Source organism: Echinops telfairi, unplaced genomic scaffold (genome assembly GCF_000313985.2).
Source record: "Echinops telfairi isolate 266 unplaced genomic scaffold, ASM31398v2 ScPeMD7_20;HRSCAF=75, whole genome shotgun sequence".
NCBI lineage: Eukaryota > Metazoa > Chordata > Mammalia > Afrosoricida > Tenrecidae > Echinops > Echinops telfairi.
This window is the reverse complement of record NW_022103917.1, coordinates 12,769,254-12,793,646: the sequence shown is the minus strand read 5'-3', so window position 1 is coordinate 12,793,646 and position 24,393 is coordinate 12,769,254. Positions and strand designations below refer to the sequence as shown.

At 38.7% G+C, this 24,393-nt stretch overlaps 1 protein-coding gene across 1 annotated transcript in view; it reads right to left on the bottom strand.

Annotated features, from left to right (window-relative positions):
* Positions 1–1,623: 1,623 nt before the first annotated feature.
* The window catches only part of MBNL3 (muscleblind like splicing regulator 3), a 74,362-nt gene continuing 51,592 nt past the window's right edge, over positions 1,624–24,393 (bottom strand). Inside the window, exons 3-8 of the mRNA XM_045288372.1 lie at positions 21,026–21,217; positions 19,703–19,945; positions 16,080–16,230; positions 13,394–13,429; positions 10,551–10,645; positions 1,624–8,623 (exon numbers count right to left, since the gene is read on the bottom strand). Coding sequence (XP_045144307.1) covers positions 8,612–8,623; positions 10,551–10,645; positions 13,394–13,429; positions 16,080–16,230; positions 19,703–19,945; positions 21,026–21,217 — 729 coding nt within the window. The 3' untranslated portion in view covers positions 1,624–8,611. The remainder of the gene's footprint in view (positions 8,624–10,550; positions 10,646–13,393; positions 13,430–16,079; positions 16,231–19,702; positions 19,946–21,025; positions 21,218–24,393) is intronic.

Genomic DNA, 24,393 nt, shown 5'->3' with positions numbered 1-24,393 from the left:
TTGGGTCCCCCCAACCCCTCTCTAACTTCTTCAGGTGAGCCACTCCGATCCACAGGAATTTAACTACTATCTGAATTCTAGGATCATAATGGTCAAAGGTTTGCCTGCTAACTAAAGGTAGGTAGACAACCCCACCAGTGGCTTTGTGGGAGAAAAGACCTGGCGATCTTGGCCCCCAAAGATTAGTCTAGGAAACCCAATGGAGGAAGTTTTACTGTCCTTGGAAATGCTATGAGTAGAAATCAACAATATGTGGTGGGTTTTTGGTACCCAATGCTTGTAGTCATGCCTTTTATCATACAAGTCTTCAGCCCCCTAATGTGAGTTGTCCCTAAGATCTTAGCGCAAACTGCTCTCCTTTGCCTACAGGGCATACCAGGAATCCTTTCAAGGGGCAAATCCAGATCTACTGAGTGCAACCTGTCTACTAAGATACTGCCGTGGAACTTCTAAGGAGGGCATCGGAGGGCACTGTAAAAAGAGGTTAAAAAGCACCCAGGACAAACGTGGTCTCTATCTAATTGAGCCCAGGGGTCAACTTTCTTCTGGCCAATTGAAACTCCCGTCTCCAATTTGATTATGGTCACGGATGCCTGCCCTTTATTCTCAACAGTCAACGGCTTCAAAGAGAAAGACATATGCTACATTCTTAAGAGGCCAAAGACCTCTTGTAAACGCCTATCTACTCAACTGGTTTTAATACTGGGATCATCACAGACTCACAGAAACCACATGACATATCCAAGGGCTCAAAGCTGGCTTATCAAGACATGTTAGATAGTGGGGACTGCATTTAAAATGGTGAAGCAGGGCAAAGGGGCCACGGGAACGCGTGGTTCTACGTGATTCAGCTGATATTAGACAAAGACCCACCCTTTTCCCTGGCAGTTCACTATTAGAGTCATGCTTCACCTCCTCTGATCCAAGCTCTCTTCACCTCAATTCTATCAGCCTGGCTACCAAAGGTGGCAAATGTGAAGTTGTAGGTTAGTATTTTTACGTATTTTGAAATCTGACAGTACTAAGTATTACCAAGTTACATTTTGCTTTCCTAGAGAACAAACACGATGACATGCTTTCTCCTATGCTCTTTGTTGGGAACTAGCCAATTGTGAGAGGACACATTTTATTGGGAAACTGTATGCATCTCATTTGGTGGAGTCACTAAGAGCCATCTTGAAAAGTCTGAGAAGAACACCACTCCTTTTGTATCTTCCAGTGGAGATTCAGGAGAGAAATGAATGACTAGAAAAGACAAACTTATATAATGTATCTTAGAACATGCCTTCAATTACTAAGGCATAATAAAAGCCAGTAAGTTTTATCCCCAAATTTTAAGTTTTGGAAAAAACGAAAATAGAGGTGTCTTTCTTGTGATAGTAACGTCAATATTATAGGGCTAATAGATCCCATAAAATAGATACATTATCTGTATAATTCAAAATACTGAAAGTATATTTGAAAAGTGTTATTTTCTGTATGAAATATAACCTCAACCCAAATCACAAGTTAAAATTTTATGCTGTAATCTCCAAAGAGAGGTACCATGCTAGAATGTGAATCCATCTAAACTCTTAATGTGTGAGTATGGATTCATAAAAATTTAAAAAAAGACATAACAAAGAAATTTACATATTTTATTAAAAGAACAAAAACCAAGCAACATAGATGCAGCATACTAAAATGAGTTACATTGTGCAGACATTCTAAACACAAACACTATATTACTTTAACTTGGGGAAATAGAAACAAAACAAAATCAAAGCATCTACTTTAATAATAGCAATTGAGGGAATGAGGCATTTGGGAGACAATATATGGGGATAGTTTACATGTATGAACTAAATATGGGATAGTTTATACTTATGAACTATTCAGGTTATTATTTAAATCTATAATCATTGTATTGAGCTAATCATTTTCTTATCTACTGTAGTGTTGTGTGTGCCATTAAGCCGGTTCTGGCTCGTAGCAAACCCATGTGATAGAGTACAACAGTCCAAGGTTGTCATTGTTACAGAGACAGGAAGGAATCTGTCTTTCGCAGAGCTGCTAGTGGGTCTTAAGCTCCGAACTTCAGGTGAACAGTCGAGCTTCAATCCCTGCACCACCAGGACGCCTTCTCTTACTGATAGGTGTTTTAAAAATCAGGTTTTTTTCTACCCAAAATGTGAACTTCCATTTTCAACACTGTAACATATTACTTTAATATAAATCTATAAAGTTCACCCTTTCTAGGTTCATTTTGATGATATTACAGATGAATCTTTCTTAAAATCTTACATCTCTATCAACCTTATAGAAGTCTATTCTGTGGCTTACACAATCACAAAGATATGTCAACACAAGAACATGAGCTAAATTGGGAAAATATGTTGACAATAAGGCTGATGTACTTAAATTTTACATCAAGATATATTTTTTATATATGCTGATCAGATGGTCAGACTGTTTACTGTATGGTTAAGGGAATAAAAAAATCAAAAGATTTTCTAGCCAACTGGCCCTGAGCTACTGGACAACTGTACGGCTAGGATTGCCTTCTGGCATTAGTTTATTTTCCTGTCTTTATAGTAAGAACTGCCAAAATATGTAGCAATACTAATACCAACCAGTCCCGGATGGGTTCTCTCTATATTTTAGTTAAGTCTTCCAGCAACGTTTCTAGGGCTACTACCTGAAATATGAAGGACTCAAAGTCCCTGTAGGAACAGTAATTGACCCTTAAGCCTTTTGAACCTTGGCTTTTTTTAGGCCATATTGTATTACGTAGGGGCCACAAGAAAGCTAAGTGGCCATCTGTGAGTGATGTGGGAGCTAAAATTGGCAGAGAGGGTCTGACTGAAGCATTCTCTTCCAACGCCCACTCTGTCCAAGCATGTGGCTGGCTGCTTTTCTTATGTTTCGTTACAGCTGAGCAGTGGGTGGCTAAAGTGGCACAGTGAAACGCTTTCAGATATGTAAGTCTGAAAACAGCCTTCACCAAACAGGTATAATATCAATAGTGCAAGTCAAGCCATTTATAAAGTTATGACAGGAGCATTTTCCCCATTGGTTAAAGGTAATGAAATGTCCAATGCTGGCCTTACTCAATTGTTAAAAGTGAAATCTTTCTGTGGTTCCCAAATTGGTTTTGAATTCTGGATTTTAAAGGAGGAACCACGATCAACATTAGCAATTTGATTGTCAATTATAGTTTTCGATATGCATACTAATGAGTAACAATACACAAACTGATAATTTTCCATGAAAGAGGAAATTGGATTTGACTCTAATGGGGATATTTGTCTTGTAATTTTTAGTGCATTCCATTGCAAAAAGAAAACCTCCATCAGAAACCTGCCTCTGTGTGTGTGTTGGGTGTGTGTGTGTGTGTGTGTGTGTGTGTTTAGAGTGAGAATTAATTAAAAGAGCAAACAATCTTTGCTTGGTCTTGCTCCAGGATGACGTAGTGTTACTTTTGTTCGGTGCTATGTGCTAAGGTTGGCCTGTTATAAGTCTCGGTTTTTTGTTTGTTTGCTTGTTTTTGTATTTTGGTGAGCTGTTACAAACAAGACAAACTTCACAACAGCAAAGTAATATTATATGTTAAGTAAGTCTTATAGAAAAGAAATCCTTCCTTCTCACAGCTTTAGAACTCGTACTAACTTTCCACTCCTCTCACAGACTTCTTATCTTCAACCAAAGCTCTGAGAACTGCTTTCATGGACTATGTACATAAGTGCAAAAAAGGTGTCTCACACATTCGCACCCAAACTGAGGCAATCGGGAACTGCAGCATTTTTCCTCTTCAACACTGTTAAGGGGTTGTTCCACAGTATCTTAATGTGTGGTTTTAGAAATGAGTTCTTTTCACACAATGGGTCAATCTTAATTTAGATATATTTGTGTAGATATGTCATGCTTGAAAACAGAACTTTTGCAGCTACATCTATGCTACTTGAAGAGTGTAACTGTGAATAAATAAATGATTGTGTTTGACGTCTGGATACTGTGGAATAACCCTAGCCACACAACAAATTCTATAAGCTATACAACCTGACTCTAGAATCCATGTGTTGTAAACTTTTTTGACAAAAAAAGCCACACAAGGACACAAATTCAGCTTTCACATGGGACTTTGGGATTTAAAAACCAACAACAACAACAAAAAATCCCCTACAAATATATTGTGTTGAGAGTTTGGAGCTGTATCTTCTACAAACTCACACTGTCAAAAACCATGTTGAATTTACAAGTAAAATGTTCACACACACACAAAATGTGCCTACAGGTAGCCATGTTGTGGTTTTGTTGTCAAGCAACAACTAAATAGAAATAGTTAACATTGAATTATTATCTGTATATAAAGTCAAATTTGTTCTTAAACTGTGAACTGCCAAGGGTAGTTATGGACTATAATCTATACCTTGTCATGTTTCAATGTCAGTTTAGAACATAACTAGGCAGGTGGAATACATGCAGTACAAACTTAAACTTTCTCTAGCTCTCCTTCAAAATCCTTTAGTTACTTAGATATAAAAGAAGTAATATAATAAAAACATTAAAAAACTAAAAGTCAACGTGTGACACCAATTAAGGTGCTCAAAACTTACATTTATATTTGCAATCTGATTAGGCCATCAATTAAATTTGCCAAAAGTTGTTATTCTCTTTTACCTACTGTTTGTTTTACGGCTTTCAACAGCACTAAGAAAATAAGCTATTTGGCTAAATCTATTCAACAGAATTGGAAAATTAGCTTTCACTAATTTATTTCTCCTATTTCTATTTCAATGTGTGTTAAATGTAAAAAGGATAAAAAGAATGAGGAGTCCAGACTTGAATTATTCTGTTCCTCACAGTAGATCCTACAGCCTGAAAGAATTCAGCAAACTTGGGCTGCATCTCATCCAAGAGCATCCCGATCTACTTTCCAAAGGTTCAAAGAACATTCCAAGTAGCATATGCACCTTCTCTCTTTTGTAAAACATGTAATGTCAATGTTCCTTATTCAGACACCGCTATGCTTATTGGCCATTCTAGTAACAGTAGATTCAAATTGTGAAGATTACTTTTACTCCGTTCCTACTCATCGCATGGCGGAGGGTCCCTGCTTTTTCCCAACTGGAAAGCAGGTGAGCTGAGGATGCTCATCAGTGAAACACAGCCTAGTTGTGAAGGACAACACTTAAGGCAAGGTGAAGGGGCTTTAACATGCTTAACAATGAATGGAATTGATAGAGAAGTGGAAAGATGGCATTCCACAGGACCAATAACTAAAACTGAAAAACTAAACTAGAAAAGTGAAATGAAATGTAAGAGCTGGTTGTGGAATCATGCTCCAGTTTCAAAAGGGAAATACTGTATTGAAATAGCAATTTTATGAATCCACTTGATTTTACTTTCATTTAAATCCCTCTTTAAGATATGATGGCCACGCACTGCTTTATTATTTAATGGATATCATTAAATCCCTTTAAATGATAACTTTTAGATTCCTTGTTTTGTATGTTGGATGTTTTATCCAGGTTTCATCATTCTTGCGTTTTTTACAAAAGGCTGAGAGAACTGGAAACACCCCCCCCCCCCCAAAAAAAAAGACAAAACAAAAAACTTTGGATGACTAAAAATAAAGGACTACAGAGAAGAGAAAGCTTATACCATGCTAAGAATTAAGTGATTGGAATTTTGTATATATATACAATTCAATTATTAAATCATTGTTTAGAGTCACTAACCGATTACTTTTGTGACTTGTTTTTTAACTGAATATTTATAGTCTAATGACTTATCTTCTTTACTTGCATAAAGAAAATTTGAATGTCATTGCACCACTTGTTTAAAGAGTGCTTGCAACCTTAAAACTTTTTTGTCAAAATTCTCTTAAATTGCACCCAAACTTTAGTGCTTAGAACTTTCTTTCTTTAAATCCCTCTACAAAGATGCCAACAATGTAAAAAAAGTGGCACCAAAAATACAACTATTTTGAGCTCCTCTCACTGTACCTCTTACTGAAAAATAAGTCATTATTAATGGTTTCCAGTGCAATATGAAAACTGCTGTACTCTAGGTTTAAGATCTATGTAGAGCGCTTTCACAAGTTCAAACAGGTGAAAGAAATAGGACATTGTATCAAAATGTCAGGGTACTCAACATTTCATTTTGCACTGAAAACTTTCTCATCTCCATTAAGGACCACATCCAGGGGAGCTCAGGTGCATCCTGCCTGTATTCTGGTGATCAGATCTGACCTTTGGAGAGGCACTGGCACATGTTATATAAAATTCAGTTCCATACACAAGTAGTTTATAAAAGGTGGACTCTACTTTCTTCTATAACATTGCTAAGATTTAGGGAACTAGAAATAATGTGATTCAAAGCCATCAACAGGTAAAGGTTAAGACACTTCTGAGTTCTCTTAACTCCAGGCAATACTGCTAATCGATGACCGTGGCTTGGTATAAGCAAGATCACTTTTGATGATTTGCTTGATGGTTAAGATCACCAGGATCTCAACTGTCAAAACGCTCATTCCGCACTCTTGTATTCTGAGCCAAATCAATGAGCTGTGGAGTGGAGTCTCAAATGCTCTGAAGCACTAGTGAAATGCTGTAACAACTGGGAGTCAAGAAACACTGGGACCAACTTCCACCAACTAGCTAGGTAGCCTGGAGCAAGTCACATACCCTGGGCCTCCCTCACACCATCGGTGAAAAGGTGTCCATTGTTCTGTGATTTGAATACAACAAGCTGGCTGTAGGTACCATATATCATATAGTTTTCTTTGATTATCATTTTTTTAAGGAGAAAAACAAACCTATTAAGTTTGATGATTTTACACATTCTAGTGAGAGAATATATATTTAGTATAAAATAGTAAATTTATCTACTGTCTTGTAAAATATATGTTTTCACTTTATAACAATAGTAACTTTTCATAACTGAGTAGAGTGGATGAGGTCTGCCACATGGCACAGGCACTGATCGATTACCATTTTCCTGGGTGGCAACGTTACTCTACAGATATTCCTAATGGGAATTCAGCTCCCCTATAAGGAGTGCAGCCACTTTGTCTCATCCAAAGGGTGCTAACAGCCTCTCTATGCTAATTTTCAAGCACATAGACAGATAAATGGAAACGTTTAAACAAAATAGGAGGCTTGGTTATGGTTGGGGAGATTCTGATAGGTATGAAGTTTGGGCAGGGATCCACTTGCCATATATCACTGGCACTTGCTCTTTCACCAGTAGGGTTCCCAAAACTCAGTAGGGATAACCCTTTCTAGAGTTCCGGGATAAATTAAAGGACAGTTTCAATGCCACCCTACCTTCTCTCTCGTTCATTTCTCCAAACCTGTTGTCAAGTTACATCTGTGATCAACAGTGCAGATTGTCCGTTTAAAGGAGGAAAGGCCTCATTTGGAACCAATTCTCATTCACTCTGTATGACTTTTACTAGATTGTCTCTTACTTATTATTCAAAGAGTAGTCTAAAAATGCTGAGCCATTGCATTTAGAACCTGGCCCTCTGTAAAAGGTGACAGTGCGATGGTGTGCACAGGCTTTCTAATATGTAAAATGAGCGCCATTTCTCCATCTCCCTGTGTAATTTAGAACCCGCAATTAGCATACCTTTAAAAGACTCCAAGTGCTCATTTCTCTGCTGACAATTTCAAAAGGCTAAGTTTTAGACACTCATCCAAGGAGATAGAATCCTTGAGCCACAAAAAACTGTAATGAGCCCTTAGCATAATTTCAAGATAAATGTTGACAAGTTGATTTAAAGGTAAATTCTTCATTTTTAAAATCAAGGAGCTATTTAAAGGGAGTGAAATTAGAGGTTGGGGTTTTAAGGGTGACACTGTTTTGTGCAGGTAATTATATCTCTCTCACCATCCCCCCCGCCAAAAAAAATCTAGCAAGGTGTTCTTACGTTACAAAGCCAGATCTACAGGTACAAATTATATACATGCATGTTTACAAACAGTTGTATACACTCAGCAAGTGAGGCCTTTTAAACGTCTGCCCCAAGAAACTTACAGAAATATCCAAAAGGGAAAACATACAAACATTAACCTCTCATGTTTTTTCAAGCACATGTTTTTGTTTCCCATCAGTAACATTTTAGTTTCAATCAAACACAGCACATCTACCATAACACAACACAATTTAGTAGAATAAAAGGAAAATGGTATTGGAGACATTAGATACTTCTAAATTAACCTAATAGCCTATCATGTAAACAAAAGAGTAACACTTCATAATCAAACCAATATTTTTTTCCACCAAGAATGCACAGTAAACCAACAACCCGCTTTGAAGACGCACTCAGCACAGTGGTTGCTGAAACATGAGAAAGGGTAACATAAACTGTAAAATTGAACGGTCACATTATACTTGATATATTCAAATAAGAAAATGGTAGTTTTTCCATTCACATTTTGTTAACATGGACATTGAATTTAATGTTTGGATTTTGATGTTAATTGTTGGTAAGTGTATTTTGCTTAATATATTGACTGCACCACACCTATTGTTGAGTTGGTAGAAGAGGACATACTAGAATATATATAGAAAGGCCATATAGAGCTTCTCACGCAGAGATTCCGATACTCCATGACTCTGCTGTTCAGAATTTCCACTGAAATGGAGAAAAAAGAAAAGAAAGTGAGAAAATTAAAGGGTTATTGAAATAGGACCTGGATACTGTGGTTCTTGTCCCACGTCCCTTGGTGAAATATTCCAAGGTATTCCCCACTCACATTTCACATTTTGTATCTGAAAAATGAAGCTGCTGGAAATGATCACTGAAGACCACGAGCCTACGGCAGTCTAAGGTTCTTGCTGAGGATTACGGTGGAGTTACAATGGATTATCCTAAAGGCTATCCATCAATTTCTTATGATCTGCATATTTTATGTATGTATTAAAATATATCTGTAAATTTATATCTAGTATTTTCAACCCCTAATGCCAAATATTGTATTTATAAAAATTCTGATAATGAAAGGCAGTAACAACAAAAACTTAAGAAAATAAAGAGGTATTGCACTTAACATCAGAACTGACTTACACCAGAGTTTATCGAAATGGGACCCTGTCATACGTTGGGGACTGGCTGTATATAATATTGTGCAAAATTACATTTTTGAGAAATTTTCAACATCTGTTACACACTGAAGTATGTTCTGCCAAATACATCAAGAATTTAAAATGGAATCAAATTAAAAGGAATTACTCTTCCCAAGCATTTTCAGGTGGAAAGTGGATAATATTTGACAATTTTTGTTTACTTGGTGTGAAGCAGCCCACCAGGTTTGGACAACTATTTGCGAAACTTACATTCTCATATTTGGTACTAACTATTCTTAAGTTGCCACTATCCCAAAAGACGCCTCTGAAAAATATTCCAGTTCACAGCTACTTTACTTCTTTCACATACTCTATGATGTCTGTTAAAAACATTCCTTATGATTTAGAGGACCTATTTAGCTATTTAAACATGATAACCCAAATATTTACCAAAGTCTTAAGCAAATATAATTATGTAAATAAAAGGTAGAACCAATAAATACTATTTCCATTGATATTTAAATAAATGTGCTGATCTACTGGCAACTTCTACATCTGTGAAACAAACATGTTGCTATTCAGTTCATCTATTAACAACTGGATTATCTATAGTAGTAAGAAAGATTTTTAGATTTAAAATCTAAAATCATTTGGCGTATTCTGATCATTGCTTCGACATGGTAGTCAATAACCATATCCAACCTCACAGAAAAATTTAGAAATAGTAATCATGTCCACTAAGGGTTAATTTTAGAAAGCACAGATTAGAATCCAGTTCAATCTAATGAATTAATGTGCTGTGTGATAGATCTATGGCTATCATGCTGGAAATCAAAATGAAAGAACAGCGAAATCTGCCATCTGAAAGCATGGCTAGCACTGTCAGAAGGCCCAAACGGCCACAACAGTACACAAGACTTATTGTTTGTGTCTTCTCAAACTTCTCATTTACATTGCGACTTGGCCTGGAATGGAAATAGCCCACCCAAATGACGATTTAAACACCACGAGCACATCCAACAGGAGAAGAAATGTCTGTTTTCAACACTGTGTAAGGATACGGATTATCTGTGCCCTGGAAAGGCATATATTTTGCTTTCTTTCCCGTGGAGCTGAAGCTAAAGATGATGATTGGGTTAAGTGAAATTTTAAACATGATAACCCAAAGTGGTAGCAAAAGAAAATCAGTTCCACCCTTGATCAATTTTAGCATACACATTTGAGGATTGACATGACAGAAAGCATTGGATAGGGTATAGTGAAACGACATCTGGTAACTGATTAAATGTATGTAAACTTCTGATGAAACGTACGTTGAGTAACAAACCCCACATAGCATTCTAGAATTACACAAAATGAAACTTCTAAATGTGGCAACTGCTTAGGAAACAATTACAAGCATGAACTAGTGTCTCTCACCACTCCCCCAAGCATCTCCCATGCCTTACACACACTGCAGTTACTTAGGTTTCAACAGGTGAAATAAATGGCCAAACCTGATTGCCAGTGGTTGTTGCAGCGAAGGGGATGCTGGTGACAGGTGGTGTTGCTGCAGACACAGTGGTAGGTGTAGCACCGTGCATCATGGGCACTTTCGGTAGGAAACCACGGAAGAATACACGGGAGGGCGGCGCATTTATGCAACCATGACATACACGATCAAATGGAGCATGGTAGGTTTCATAGCAACAGCCACGTGACATCATCATGATGGATACACCAGGGTGCAACATGCAATCAGTCAGTGCAAAGCAACACAACATGGAAGGGGGAAGAATTTAAAAAGAGAAAAGGGGAAAAGCCAATTATAGTTACCATTCATGAAAACAAAACCATTCTCAACATTTAGTACGTTTTTGAAAAGAATCATGTAGTTGACTCAATGCTAAAACATGGATGAACCTTGAAAGTTTTATGCAGGGTGAATTAAGTCACTCACCAAGGGGCAAATCTGGTATGTTTTCTCACTTACATGAAATGTCTAGAACTGTCAAATGTCTGGAGTCCAAAGTTGTTACCAGGGGCAAGCAAGATTGAGTGTGGGCTTAAGGGGGAGTCAATGTTTTAGGAAACAGTGAGTCAGTTATGGTGATGGAAATTTTGGCAATGGACATTAGTGATGGTTGCATATGATTAATGTAACTGATGCCATTGAACTGTACAGGGAAAAAATGTTAAATTGGCAAATGATGTGATATGTATATATGTATAATACATATTGCATATTTATATATTATATATATACATCCACAATAAGAAAGGTCAAATTTTAGAAGGGATTACAATGGGTGCATATGAAAAAAAACAACAACCACAAAACCACCATCAAGGGATTCTTCCAGGGCTGTCTATCCAAAGAGCTAGTTAAGCAGATTAAGTAAGTGGAGTGCACATTCAAAGTAGATTAGCCTTGTGAATTGGTATCTGTGGTCACTGACTTTGGAGCATGAGGACTCTCCCTAGATTTGTAGATACAAGCCTGCCCCTAAATGGTAGTTTGATTGGCGAGTATGTGTTAAGGGAGCAGAGTATGTGGTAAAGGAGCAGTCGAGTATGCATGCAGGTTTTTAAGGACACCTCTTCCAAAGTCCTTGGACACTTTCATAGTAAGGAACCAGTAACATTTTGTCTTTATACTAAATATCACAGCTACAATGGCTAGCAGCTGCAACATCTCTTTCCGGATGTTTTTCTGTCAACGGCTTTCATAGCTTCTAACTTACTTTGGAAAGCACACCAAGGAATTGGTGCATGAACGAAAAACATGCATATATAATAATCTGTCACATTTACATCTGTTGAATTCAGATTTTCTGGAATCTGGACAAAAGGAATAGACTGGAGAGGACAATCAGCATATGTAATGTTATAGAACCCAAACTACACCCTAAATGGTGAGTCCCAGAACTCAGTAGTTGTCCCCTGTGCTTCTTTGTAATTAGTCCGTCTGTAGCCATCCTTTATTGTCTCACATGCCCAATCTAGAAACATTTGTGGTTTTCCTTTGAGAGTGAAGCAATTGGACAGGAAGCAGCGTTATTGAAGCATGCAAATTGTATTCCTAAGCAGAGCACTAAGGAAAGGACAAGGGGACATCCTGGGGGAAACAGCCACAATTCATAAGCTTGCAGATGTCTGCTCTTTTAATCAGATGCATATAGTGCTCCTTTTAGCCGCAATGGAGATTCCATGAACCAGGCAAGGAGCAGCTAATTGCCCCTCAATCTCCCTGTAACAGAGGCCTCACTTCCGTTGCCTAGGTTCAGTCCTTGCGATGTTAGTGAATGTGGTTGTCATTTCGACTTCTCATTTTGCCCCCACTAAACCCGCTCGTCTCTTTTGGTCTCTGCATCTACTCTTGGGCCCATCTATGGGATGGGGTTTAATATCTCAAAACAGATGCAGGGAGCTGGATTTTAATGCGATGGCTGGGGTGGATGAGATCATTCCTTCTTGAATGAACAGTAGAGCTGTATTCTCCTGGCCTGTTTCTGGTGACCACGAGAACTATAGGACCTGTGAACTCTCCAGTTCTCAAGAAGGAAGTAGTCACGCTCTCATCTTTAGCATTCTCAAATTCCCTGCTATGGAGTAGATTCTAACCATAGTGACCCTATAGGACAGGGTAGGACTGTCTCCGTGGGTTCCCAAGACGGCAAATCCTCACAGTAGTAGACAGCCTTGTCTTAGTGGTGTGGAAAATATCTTATAGTGGACTACCGTTTGTGGTGGTGGCTAATTGAAGAACCTGAGTGGGGCTGGTTGTTTAAAAAGGCCACTTAATTTCCCCAAAAGTTATTCTGAAATTCTGTTACACCTCTTTTCTGGGCAGAAAGGTGTATCATTCTAGACTTGTAAGCATGCTAGAATTCTACATCTTGACTCAAACCGCCCCCCCTCCGCTTTGCAACATTTGAGTATTGAATGGCTTAGGTCTTTTGGGGGATGAATTATTTTATTATGATTTAAAAATTCTAAATCTGATATGTTTTAAAATTTTATTTTTAAAATAACAGCAATAAATCTAGGAACACTATTGCCCAGTCTGGCCTGGTCAGGAAATATTTGAAGATATTTCAGTTGCTGTTTTTACGGCAGAAATAAAGAAATAGCAGGGCCACGGCTTGGCCACAGTGGCAACCAACTGACACTGGAGAAAGTCGGGCTGCTTTGTCTCACAAAGACCTGAAATAGCCAGCGCCGTATGAATCCGTTAAGGAATCAAGGAGTGTGCAACCATGTCATGCAGTCACTCCGCACTTTCACAGGCACAGCAGAAAAACACATTTGTTTTTTTTCAGATTCGAAAAAAGTTGAGAAGTTGTCTTGAAAAACCTACCAATGTTTGAAGTGGGTGCCATGCACAGCATTGGCCCTGTACATCATGCAGAAAAGCATGAAAAGTAAAGAAAAAACATAAGTCGTTAGAAAGATATTTTCTTTGCTCTTCGCAATATTAAGTAACCAGCACATGCAAACCCAGCAATCTCCCATGCTTATGGTTACAGATTAGCTTTAAGATGACATGCCCAGTTAATCAAAGTAATTCTTGAATTGTTAGGTTTACAATTTATCTTTAATGTTGATGAAACAGAATTAGCATATTAAAAACATGTATTGACTTTGAACCAATACATCCTTAGTGATTTTCATTAGGGGAGAAATATTTTAATTTTATTACACCTGTTATATTGAAAACATACACCAAGGTCTAGTATTTGGTACCAATGTTTCTATTGAAGGCATTATACTATTAATAGTGCCTCCATTGTAACCAAGTACTGGACTATGAAAATATGGCAAATAGGCTTTTCATTAAGAAGAAGTTCTCAGTCAGATAGGTTTTTATCTTGCCATTGATTATGGAGAAGGGGACTCCCTTGACATCTTTCTTTAAATCCAGACTTTAGAGGTCAAATCTAGCACCACACATCCAAAAGACTGACTTCTGAACAAAGTGAGCATTGTACTTTTTCCTTAGGTTCACTGCCACTGAGTCGATGCTAACTCATACCGACCCTATAGGACAGAGCAGAGCTGCCGCTGTAAGTGACTGAAGCTGTAACTCTACAGGAATAGAAAGCCTGTCTTCCCCCCACTCCTTAGGTTAGGGGGAAAATCTTAATCATTACATATCAATGATTACTTTTTATAAGTGATGTAAAATACAAGAAGGGTTTAGTATGAGTATATAATTTTAAAGAATATGCCATTTTCCTCAATATTAGTTTCTAAACTGGCGCCATTTGTTGTTTTTCATGAATTCTTTCCAAAGGAATTATCTGAATAATTCACTAATTACCCAATGGTTTTCTTTCCAAGTCCTGGGCACACAATAATGTGTTTAGCATGTTTATGGCATTAAGAAGGCTTTCTATATTAATTTTAAAACATATGCCATTTTCTTTAAATAATAGTTTCTAATCTGGCACATTTATTACTTTAGTAAAAATAAAAACCTACCATACCCCTAGTGATGGGTGTTTTCAATTTATTTCATGAAGACTATATGCTCATTCTTAATCAAACCACTAACAGAAGAGTATTTACCCACATACATAAGCACGTTTTATTCAATGTGGCATAAAACTATTATACTATAAAATACATTTGAATGTAGAAGGTAACATAAAAATATGCTAAACGTGTTACAAAAAATTAATCAATTGCTTTGTCTCTGATATTAAGTGGTTTAAGAATGAGAGGCTGAAACGACCTATTTTATGTCCAATAATATACTGTACATGGATACTTCAAAACATTCATGGAAAGATGGAGTAGTCTCCACAACCCCCAAACCAGAAGAACTCAATGGCGCCTGGCTACCATTACCAACTACTCTGAAAAGGACTGTATTAGAAGGTCCTCGATAAAGTGGAATAAAATGTAGAATAAAAATTAAAAATCAGAAAAGAGACCAGCTTTACCGATCCAATGAAGACTGGTGGGGCACCAAGGACAATGCCCCTTAGGCAGCCTTCAGGTCTGGAACAGAACTCACCCGTATTAGACAAATCTACCATTTATGACCCCAAAGGGTAGCATTTACCCAAGAACAGAGTGCAGAAGGGTTAGAGAAAAGGCAGAATGCCAATAGGAAACACCGAGAAGTGGGATATGTGATTCTACATTGAAGATGCTGCAATAAATGAGATGGAATAAAATGTGTATGGACCGGTGAGTGTAAACCTATGGTTTGGCTCTGTAAACCTTCACCCAATTCACACTCTTTTTTAAAAGAACTGTTTTCCATGAAGTTTTGAAACTCCCTCATATTATACTATACAGTTGTTGCTAGTTGCCATTGAGTCTGCCCAAGTAGTACAGAGTATAACAACCGCTTTATGGAGTTTTCTGGCTAGGCCTTTCTGATGGGGTGCAGCTGGGCGGGTTCAAATTGCCAGCATTAGGGCTAGCGGCTGTTCATAAACCACTGGCACCAGTCAGGCTCTTCACAACAACCATAAGAAACTAAGCTCATGCCCTTCGAGTCAATTCTTACTCATTAGGACCCCATAGGGCAGAATAGAACTGTTCTTAGGGGTTTCTGAGACTGTACATCTTTATGGGAGTACACAGCCTCATCTGTCTCCCTTATCACAGCATCATTTACAGTTCTTTTCATGAGAACTGCCTTTGGTGTGTCCAGGATATATAGGTCACATATTTTTGCAATGCTGAAGCTGGGGGAAAAATTTTTTTTTTCTTGGAAGGCAGACCACTGTCTCTAATGGTGATACCTGAGTCAAGGAATTAGTTTGAGAGAGAACCAAGTGAACCAGCAGAAATTTTAAAAATACAAAACATAGACACCTTTTTCTTGTTGGATTTTGACACATTCCTTTTTAGGAATCAAAGAAAAACAACTTGTTCTCTATACCAGCAGATCAAATATAACGGCTTTGTTTTATTTCTAGGTAAAATCCTTGTTGATGATCTTCTCATAAAAGTTCCCTGGCAGCCGTTATACTTTGCATACATTCATCACATCACTAACCTCCCAGTACTCAGAGCCCTGTTCTCACCTGCGGGGATATATGCCGGCTGCGGGAGCTGCATGTTAGCCATAGGCTGCGGGCAGTGGAAAACACTAGGATTAAAGACCGGGGTGGCACCATTGGTCTTTTCAAGTGATGGTCTCTTTGGTATCATTTGCATTGCACCAGGTTGGAGGGCCTGTGACAAAGGTATGGATTAAAACATAGTACCATATAAAGCAAAATAGATTTACTTGAACCGCCCAAGCACAAAGGTATCTATCTATCCAATGTGAGGACGACATTCATTAAGCAGAGGCTTCCACAGCCAAGTAACTATTGCAGAGACTAAGCAGTTCTCTAGGTGAGCTGTTAGTCCCAAACGGTGCAAACCCAGCCTCAGAAAAGACAGCTATGAGGACGAGACCGTCCGTGCTAGCCTCACTAATTCCAGTAAATAGGAAAAAAACACCTCTCTTTGGGCAGGAGATAGCAGAAAGTGGCTTCAGGTTATCATCATTTAAAATGGACATTTCAGGGATGCTGATCTCTTCATTGATTAAAATTCGACACCAGTAGAAGCAATTGATCGAGCAGGGAACAGATTTCTGTGAGTTAAAATGCCACATGGGGGGTCTTGGAGATACATGGTACATATTCAGCTGCTGAAACAGATGCTAGTAGAACAGAGTCAGAAACTATAACCCCATGAACTCAAATCCAATTTATACAAAGACTTCCAGTTCAAATCCGAGAACTGTACATTTCCAAAGCAACAGATACGGAGAAAGCAAACGAGTGCTTCCTCAGCACTGCCCACGCCACCTAAGTACGACAGACAACCAGCCGCAACATGTACGTGATTGTCACTGAGTCTTGCTGTGCATTCTGCTACGTGCAATTTTCTTTGGTGCACCCTTGTAAAATTTAATCTGAAAACCTATTCACATTTTCAAATCCTCCTGTCACGCCTACAGTTCTTTCAAAAATCCCACAGTGCTTATAATACTCAAACTTGCCCCTGGACCAGATTCACTGAAGCAACTGAACATTGCTTGTTGTTTGGTTTTTTTCCCTCAGTGAATCACACTCACACTTTATTTCAAAAACATGTCCCAGCAACACAATTTGCCATGCACCAAATTCTTAAGAAATGCTTGTGTTGTCCCAAAGTGGTATGCCACGATCTCGTAATTCTTGGGGATCACAAAGGCTCAGAAGTATCTCATCCCTGTTTTCTTCTCTATGCTGATGCACACTCAATGCTAGTTCACACAGCAGACCGTTCTGCTTTGAAATATCTCCTACAGTAAGACAATGCTCGAAAAATACAACCAAGCAAACCAAGTAAGCTTTGTTGCTGCTGCCAGGTGCCATCCAGTCAGCTCTGACTCACTGAAGCCCTGTGGAGAGTACACCAAAAGGCTGCCAGTCCAGCACCATCCTCACAAGGGTGGTGATGATGCTGGCTGGAGCCATGGTGCCAATCAAGCTCATGGAGACTCTGTTCTAAAGTAAGCTTTCGAGATTCCGTTTCCAAATGTAGAAATGAGTTCTGGATGACAAAAAAACCCCAAACAAAAACCAAACTCATTGCCACTGAGTCTATTCCTAGTCAGGGTGACCCTATAGGACAGAATAGAAATGTCCCTCCGGTTTAGGACACAGTCACTTTTCACATGTGCAGCAAGGTTTGGAACCACCGATCTTTACGGATTAAGCATCACAACCAAAGATGTGTTGGCCCACAAATTACAAATTCATGTGGGGGCTAGATGGACATTCATTCATTTTCAACTGTAACACCTGGGTTGGGTAGTTCTTTTTATTCTGCTGTCCATTCTGATAGATCAGTGCCCAATTCTGACTAGGTGGTGCCTGTACTACTATTAAATATTTTGCTTAATAACACTTGCCCAAGTCTGTAGATTAACTAAATATTTACTCATTAGTCTTCTTTGCTTAATCTTACCTCAAGCAAATTCCTATGAGCCAATTTGCCCTTGCCCCTAAGACCTGGCCTTTAATTGGCTCCCTCAGAAAGAAATTTTATGCTGATATTCACAAATACCAACGAAAGGCCTGCTATATAACATTTAGCTCTCTAATGGGGACTTGGGGCTAACTTTTAGGGTGTTCTATGAAACATTCCCAAATCATCAGAAATGGGCTCACATATATGAAGGCTGCCTGCCTGAGCATGGTTACAGGGACACAATGGCACAACTAAGCCATTTCTTCTATATCCCATACATATGAGAACCTTTATTTTAAAGAATATCATTCCATGATGCATTGTTAACTGGTCCACATCTATTCTATGACCCAAGACATCCATTTAAGTTATGAAAATGCAGACTTTTGAATTCTACCTGGAGTATTTTGTTCATAGCCTAAAATTGCCCCATTCAAAAGAATTTCAGGAAAAAAAACCCATAAAATCTTTTAAAAATTGTATTTGATTGAACATGTTTCACTCTTTGGGTTGAGTTAAGAATCTGAGATTCATGAGCATATGTATGCTGTCCAGAATGAGAGCAATAATAAATCTTTTCTGTTTTGGTGCTCACATCCTTCCTGGAGGAATGGGGTTAGCTCTGAGAGGGCAGGGTAGTGAGAAAGGGCAGCAAGTAAAAAACAAAAACAAAACAAAAAACAGGTTGTCCTTGAAACAATAATCCACAAGAAAAGGTTGGAAACATGGAATATTTTCCTTCTGAAAAGATAAGATTCATTCTCACATGGAACATCGATTGATTTATGAAGTTCCAGTTACGGAAAGATAAAATTTAGCTTGGGATGAAGAAAAACCTAACCAATAGGGATGATCAAAAAGAACAAGTAACACTTGTGGAAGGGCAAGGTCACTGCCATGGGACTTGGAATATAAATATGTGAGGAGATTTCGGTCAACATTGCATGTCTTGGGCTGCCAAGGTTGGTAGCTGCTTTCCCCACTCAGTGGCAGTGTCTTTGATCTGGTTTTGGTACATGAGGGAAGGCTCAGGTCATAAAAGAAATGATTGACAGGTATTACAAATTATTAAGGAAGTAGACTTTCTATTGCTCAATTTATGACAGAAATATTTTTCCTACTTTGTAACTTTTCGGTGTTAAGTGAGGCTAACATTCCCCAAAGCTTGCTGGGACAACCCAGTGCTCTTTTTCCAACAATGAAGACATTTTTATCATCTTTCCACCCCTCATCCCCTACCTAGGCTGGCTGCTGCCTCGGGCACTTGGAAGCCACCACCCCCCTACAGAAAGGAAAATAAACCTCAGACTTTGGGAAATGAAAACCTACTTATCATCCCATCTTTCAAGTCCCAGGTTCTTGAGAGGCATCACCAATGTTACTGGCCAAGAGTCCCTGAAGGTAGTTCATAGAGCAGAGAAGCCATTTAGTGGGGCTATAAACAACATCAAAATCCTATCATTGACCTTTTCACTTCAAATGGGAGAAAGAGTGTAGTAGGCTAAAATCATTAGTAAAGCTTTTAACTATTTAACTTTTTGAAAATATTTGGCTTTTTATTTAAGTTAAATAGATAGGATCTTCTTTTTCGAGCATTATGGTCAGGACCACTTAGGAATATACAGGATGATAGACAAGTTTGGGGGTATACTAACAACCATGAACTTCAAAATTCAATACCCACATGTGGACTTACCCTTACTGTTGCATTGGCAGTTGAATGGGTCATCTGGTGATGAGCCGCTTTGAGTTTGGCTTGCAAGTGTGCAGGAGGATGAAAGTACTTGCATTTCTCCCGGGAGCATCGACCTTTGATGTAATCCATGCAGATGGTCACGGTATTATCACTTGCTTCGATCATGGATGCATCAGTAGGGTGAGCATAGCGGCAATCATTCTCACCACGGGTACAGTTTCCACGCTGAAACTCTCGGCAGACCTGAAAGATGGAAAATGAAAAAGCAACATCACATTGATAGCTGTCAGGTGGTTCACTTGTGCTTATTTTTCCAGCGAACGTAATAGTAACAGTATACATTACCTTGTGAATTTGTTTAGGAAAACCATCTAAAGATAGTTAAGATAATGCAAATTTATATTTTCTATGAGCTGTCAACATTGACAACATTTCTATTTCTGGGGGAGGAGGGGGGGGTCCATTCTCCCCCAATGAAAGTGGCCGGTTTTGCTGACATAAAAGTGCGTAAAGATCTTTAAGATCATTTTTTTTAATCTTCCATTTAATAAGCAGCCTAAAGGATAATTAGTGATGCTCCTAGCAGGGATTACTTTTTTAAGGTCTGAGATGCATCTTTATCAAGCAGTCATGCATTGGTTGTTTTACACAGCAGACTTGTGAATCATGACTGAGTTACATGTACCATTAGATTCCATTATGATACATTACTGGGTATTTAAGGGACTGACAATGGAGCTGAATTTGTAGGAAATCGACCGGCTATTTATTTCAATTTATGAAGAATGACAATTAAGGGAAGACGGAAAGACTTCCATAAAGCAAAAGCAATTTGAAATTTCATTTGGAGTTTCTTTTCTTAAGCATCAAAGGATATTTATTTTCCAGTACATCATTCTGCAAATGAAGAAAAGGATTTAGACTCTGTGAAGCTCATTTGGATTCTTCATTCATATCGATTTGCATCTGTATTCATAGTGAGTCAGAATAGTCGACTTTTGTTCAGTTTGATTACTCCAGCAAGTAGAGACTCATGAACAAAAACATAGTGATCCTATGCTATAAAACTGAAAACTGGGTACACTTCCTGTGCCTCAGCAAAAGAAATATAGTCTATGGAAGGGTATATCGAGGCCTTAGCTTGCCAAATGAGGCAATGCCATAATTGTACCAGTAAACGGTTTGCTATTTGACTGAGATTATAACTTGTAAACTAAAATCCCACATGCAGTCATTGAAAACATTGGCCTCTGAGAATACTTTTTGCATCTGGTTAATATATGTGACAATCCCATAAGAACTTATATATCTCTACACAAATACCTCCAGCCTATCACAACGCATCAGTTTGGGACCAGCAGCTCCTGGCAATGTCAGAGGTGGGTTTCCAGGAATCACAATAGGTGCATTTTGCATCACTTCCGGAGGATACATGCCCATCCCAGGATGAGGTAAGTAAGGATTGAAAGCCATGGGAGGATTAGCTCCCAGTGTTGGATTCACAGGATAAGGATTCTGTATGTTTCAAAGAGAGAAGGGATAAAGACTTAGAGGTAATTGATTCTTCTTATTAATACACAAGGTAGCAGACTTTCAGATAAAACAAAATCACATCAAAAAACACATTTTTTTCTGATCAAATTTTAGCCGTGTACCGATTGCCATGGGAATTCCTTTGAAAACAACACATCTACGAGTGACAAGTGCATACAGAAATTTCAAATTATTCACATCCTTTTAAGTCATGACTTCACCAAAGGAAATCTCATTGATGACGTTTGTTCCAACCGTTTTTTCGCTGCTGCCTTCTTTTTAAAAATCTAAAAACCCTATCACCAGCAATCTTGGCAACCACTCATGTCCCAGTAGGCATGGCCGTTGCAGGCAGATTTTGGATTGTCTAGAGAATCTTTTCCAGTCTCCTTCCTTCTCTTCCCCATCAGTACTACTTGGCTCTAAGGTTTCCAGTGCAACCACAGCTCCCATCTGCCCTACCAAATACTGGCCTTGTTTCTCGTCTTGGTCCACAGCTAATTATAGCAGACAGCAAGGGTTGAAGGGGAAAAAAAAAGAATCAATTTTTCAAAAAGCAAGCACTTAATGATTTCTTGCTCTCTACGTCAAATGAGATTGTTATACTCATTATGCTTATATTTTATTACGTTTAGTTTAATTAGTGGTCTCAGTTCATAAACTCATGACTTGACTAGCTTGGCCCTTATCCAGGGAGCCTGACGATGCCCATAGTTCAAAGGGAGGCCCCAGAAATACTAGGAGAATCCCTTCTCGGCAGGAAGAGATAAGATAACAGGATTACAAGGAATATAAACTAGAGCATAACTTATGAAGGAAAGTCTTAGATATTCGAAAGCTTATTACTGTTGTTTTTTTTCTATTTTTCAAGGTCCCAGTTTCCAAGAGTTGATAGATGTACTGAATTTATTATCTGTAACTGTATAATTTATCACTTTCCTGTGCTGTTTTCCAGTTTGCTCCCTGTGTGGGTACCTTTTCTCTGAAGCTGGTTCTTTTGGTTGTCACTGCTATAGTACCCAGTGTTATTGAATGACTGATACCATCACTACTAAGTTTCAACATGCATTTACACAGGTTTAATTTAAAATTCAATCATGCAAATCCTGATCAAATGTAGAATATTCCTAATTGTGATCCCAAGGAATATTGCTGTGTAACTAGTGGTGATCCACCCTGTAGTACTAACTTGCATGTGTTTTTTCTTGATTTAATTTTTTCCACCAAAAATATAATGAATCAGTTTTACTGACGGGTTGTGCTCATACTTTCTGCTTAATCACATTAAATGACTCAGGTAAACTAGGAGATGGAGGGTATGAAGTGAGGGGCAATGTATTCTCACCGGTCTGACTTGAAATTCTCCTGAGCATGAACAGAGTAGGCTTTCAAGAAGCCCGTTACAAATTAAATTCCAGTAGGAAAGAAAAAACCTTCTAGTGCTCACCTAACTAATTAGTTTAGACGAGTTTATCACTATGCTGAGCAAATAATCAAAGAGCTTGGATTAAATGAAGAACAATGTGGCATCAGGATTGAAGGAAGGCTTATTAGCAATCTGTGATATGCAGATGACACAACCTTGCTTGCTGAAAGTGAGGAGGACTTGAAGCACTTGCTGATGAAGATCCAGGATTGCTGTCTTCAGTGTGGAATATGACCCGAAGGAAAGAAAAGACCAAGGTCCTCACAACTTATCCAATTGGTAACATTATGATAAATGGAGAAAAGGTTGAAGTTGTCAAGATTTCATGTTGCTTAGGTCTACATGGAACAGTGCTCACGGAGAGATCAAACAACATTTTACAGTGGGTAAAATCTGCTGCGCAAGACCTCTTTCGAGTATTGCAAATGAAGGATGTGTCACTTTGAGGTCTAAGGTGCCCCTGACCCAAGCCATGGTATTTTCAGTGGCCTCATGTGCATGTGACAGTTGGACACTGAATAAGGAAGACCAAAGATGAATCGATGCATTCAAACTGTGGTGCTGGAGAAGAATACTGAAAGTAGCATGGACTGCTAAAAGGACAAACCAATCTGTCTTGGAAGAAGTTCAGCCAGAGTGCTCCTTAGAGGCAAGGATGGCACGTGTGGTCACAAGAGAGCAGTCCCTGGAGAAGGACAGCATGCTTGGTAAAGTCAGGGGCAGCAAAAAAGAGGAAGGCCCTTGATGAGATGGATTGACATAGTAGCTGCGATAATAGACTCAAGCATAGGCGGTATTTCACTCTGTTGTGCATAGGGTCACCATGGGTGGGAATCAACTCAATGGCACTTAACCACAATGTATATATGAGCAATGCCTTCTGCTACTGCCCAGTGTACCCTGACTCACGGGGAACTTGTGTTTCAGAGAACTGTGCTCTAGTGGGTTTTAAAAGCTGAAGTAGATTTCCAGGTCTTTCTTCTGTGGGGTCTCTGGGTGAATCCAAACTGCCAACCATTGAGGAAGTTGCTGAGCACTTAATTGTGTCACCAAGAGACTCCACAGGAGTCCAAACCTTCTGTAAATTTTGCCCTTCCTTTTTTGAGGGTGACTCACCAGGGACATTTTTATGGAGAACTTCTGTTTCTGTGGAAGACGTTTTAATCCGCTAAGGTTTGGTAGATGCTCCAAGTAGACGGGGAAAACTGCACATGCATTAACAGTCTCTACAATTGTGAACTCTGATGGTACGGTGGTTAACACACTGCTCACCCACCAACATCTCTGATAAACAGATGTGGACGTCTCCTCTAGTAGAGTCCAGCCTTGGAAACCTACGATGTAGCTTTACTTGGTCCTACATGTTGTTGATAGGTGCTGTTGAGCGGTTTTGATTCGTAGCAACCTTATCTTACCACAGAATGAAACACTGCCCGGGCCTGGGCCTCCTCACAATTGTTATGTGTGATTCCATGGACACAGCCACCGTCCTACATGGTCTCTAACAGGGAGCCACTCGAAGGCAACTAACACCATAAAAAAGGCTAGGGTTGCTGATACTAATCATGTTTCAACTTTTAAAGATTTCACTACAAACTATACCATACTATCTTACAGGTCTTAAGCTTAGTACCATAGCTTTGATAAGCATTTTCTTTTTTAGTACAAACTTCATTCTCTACTACTGTTTATTGAGCAAAAGTAAGTTCATCCCTTCCCAGCCCTGAGCATG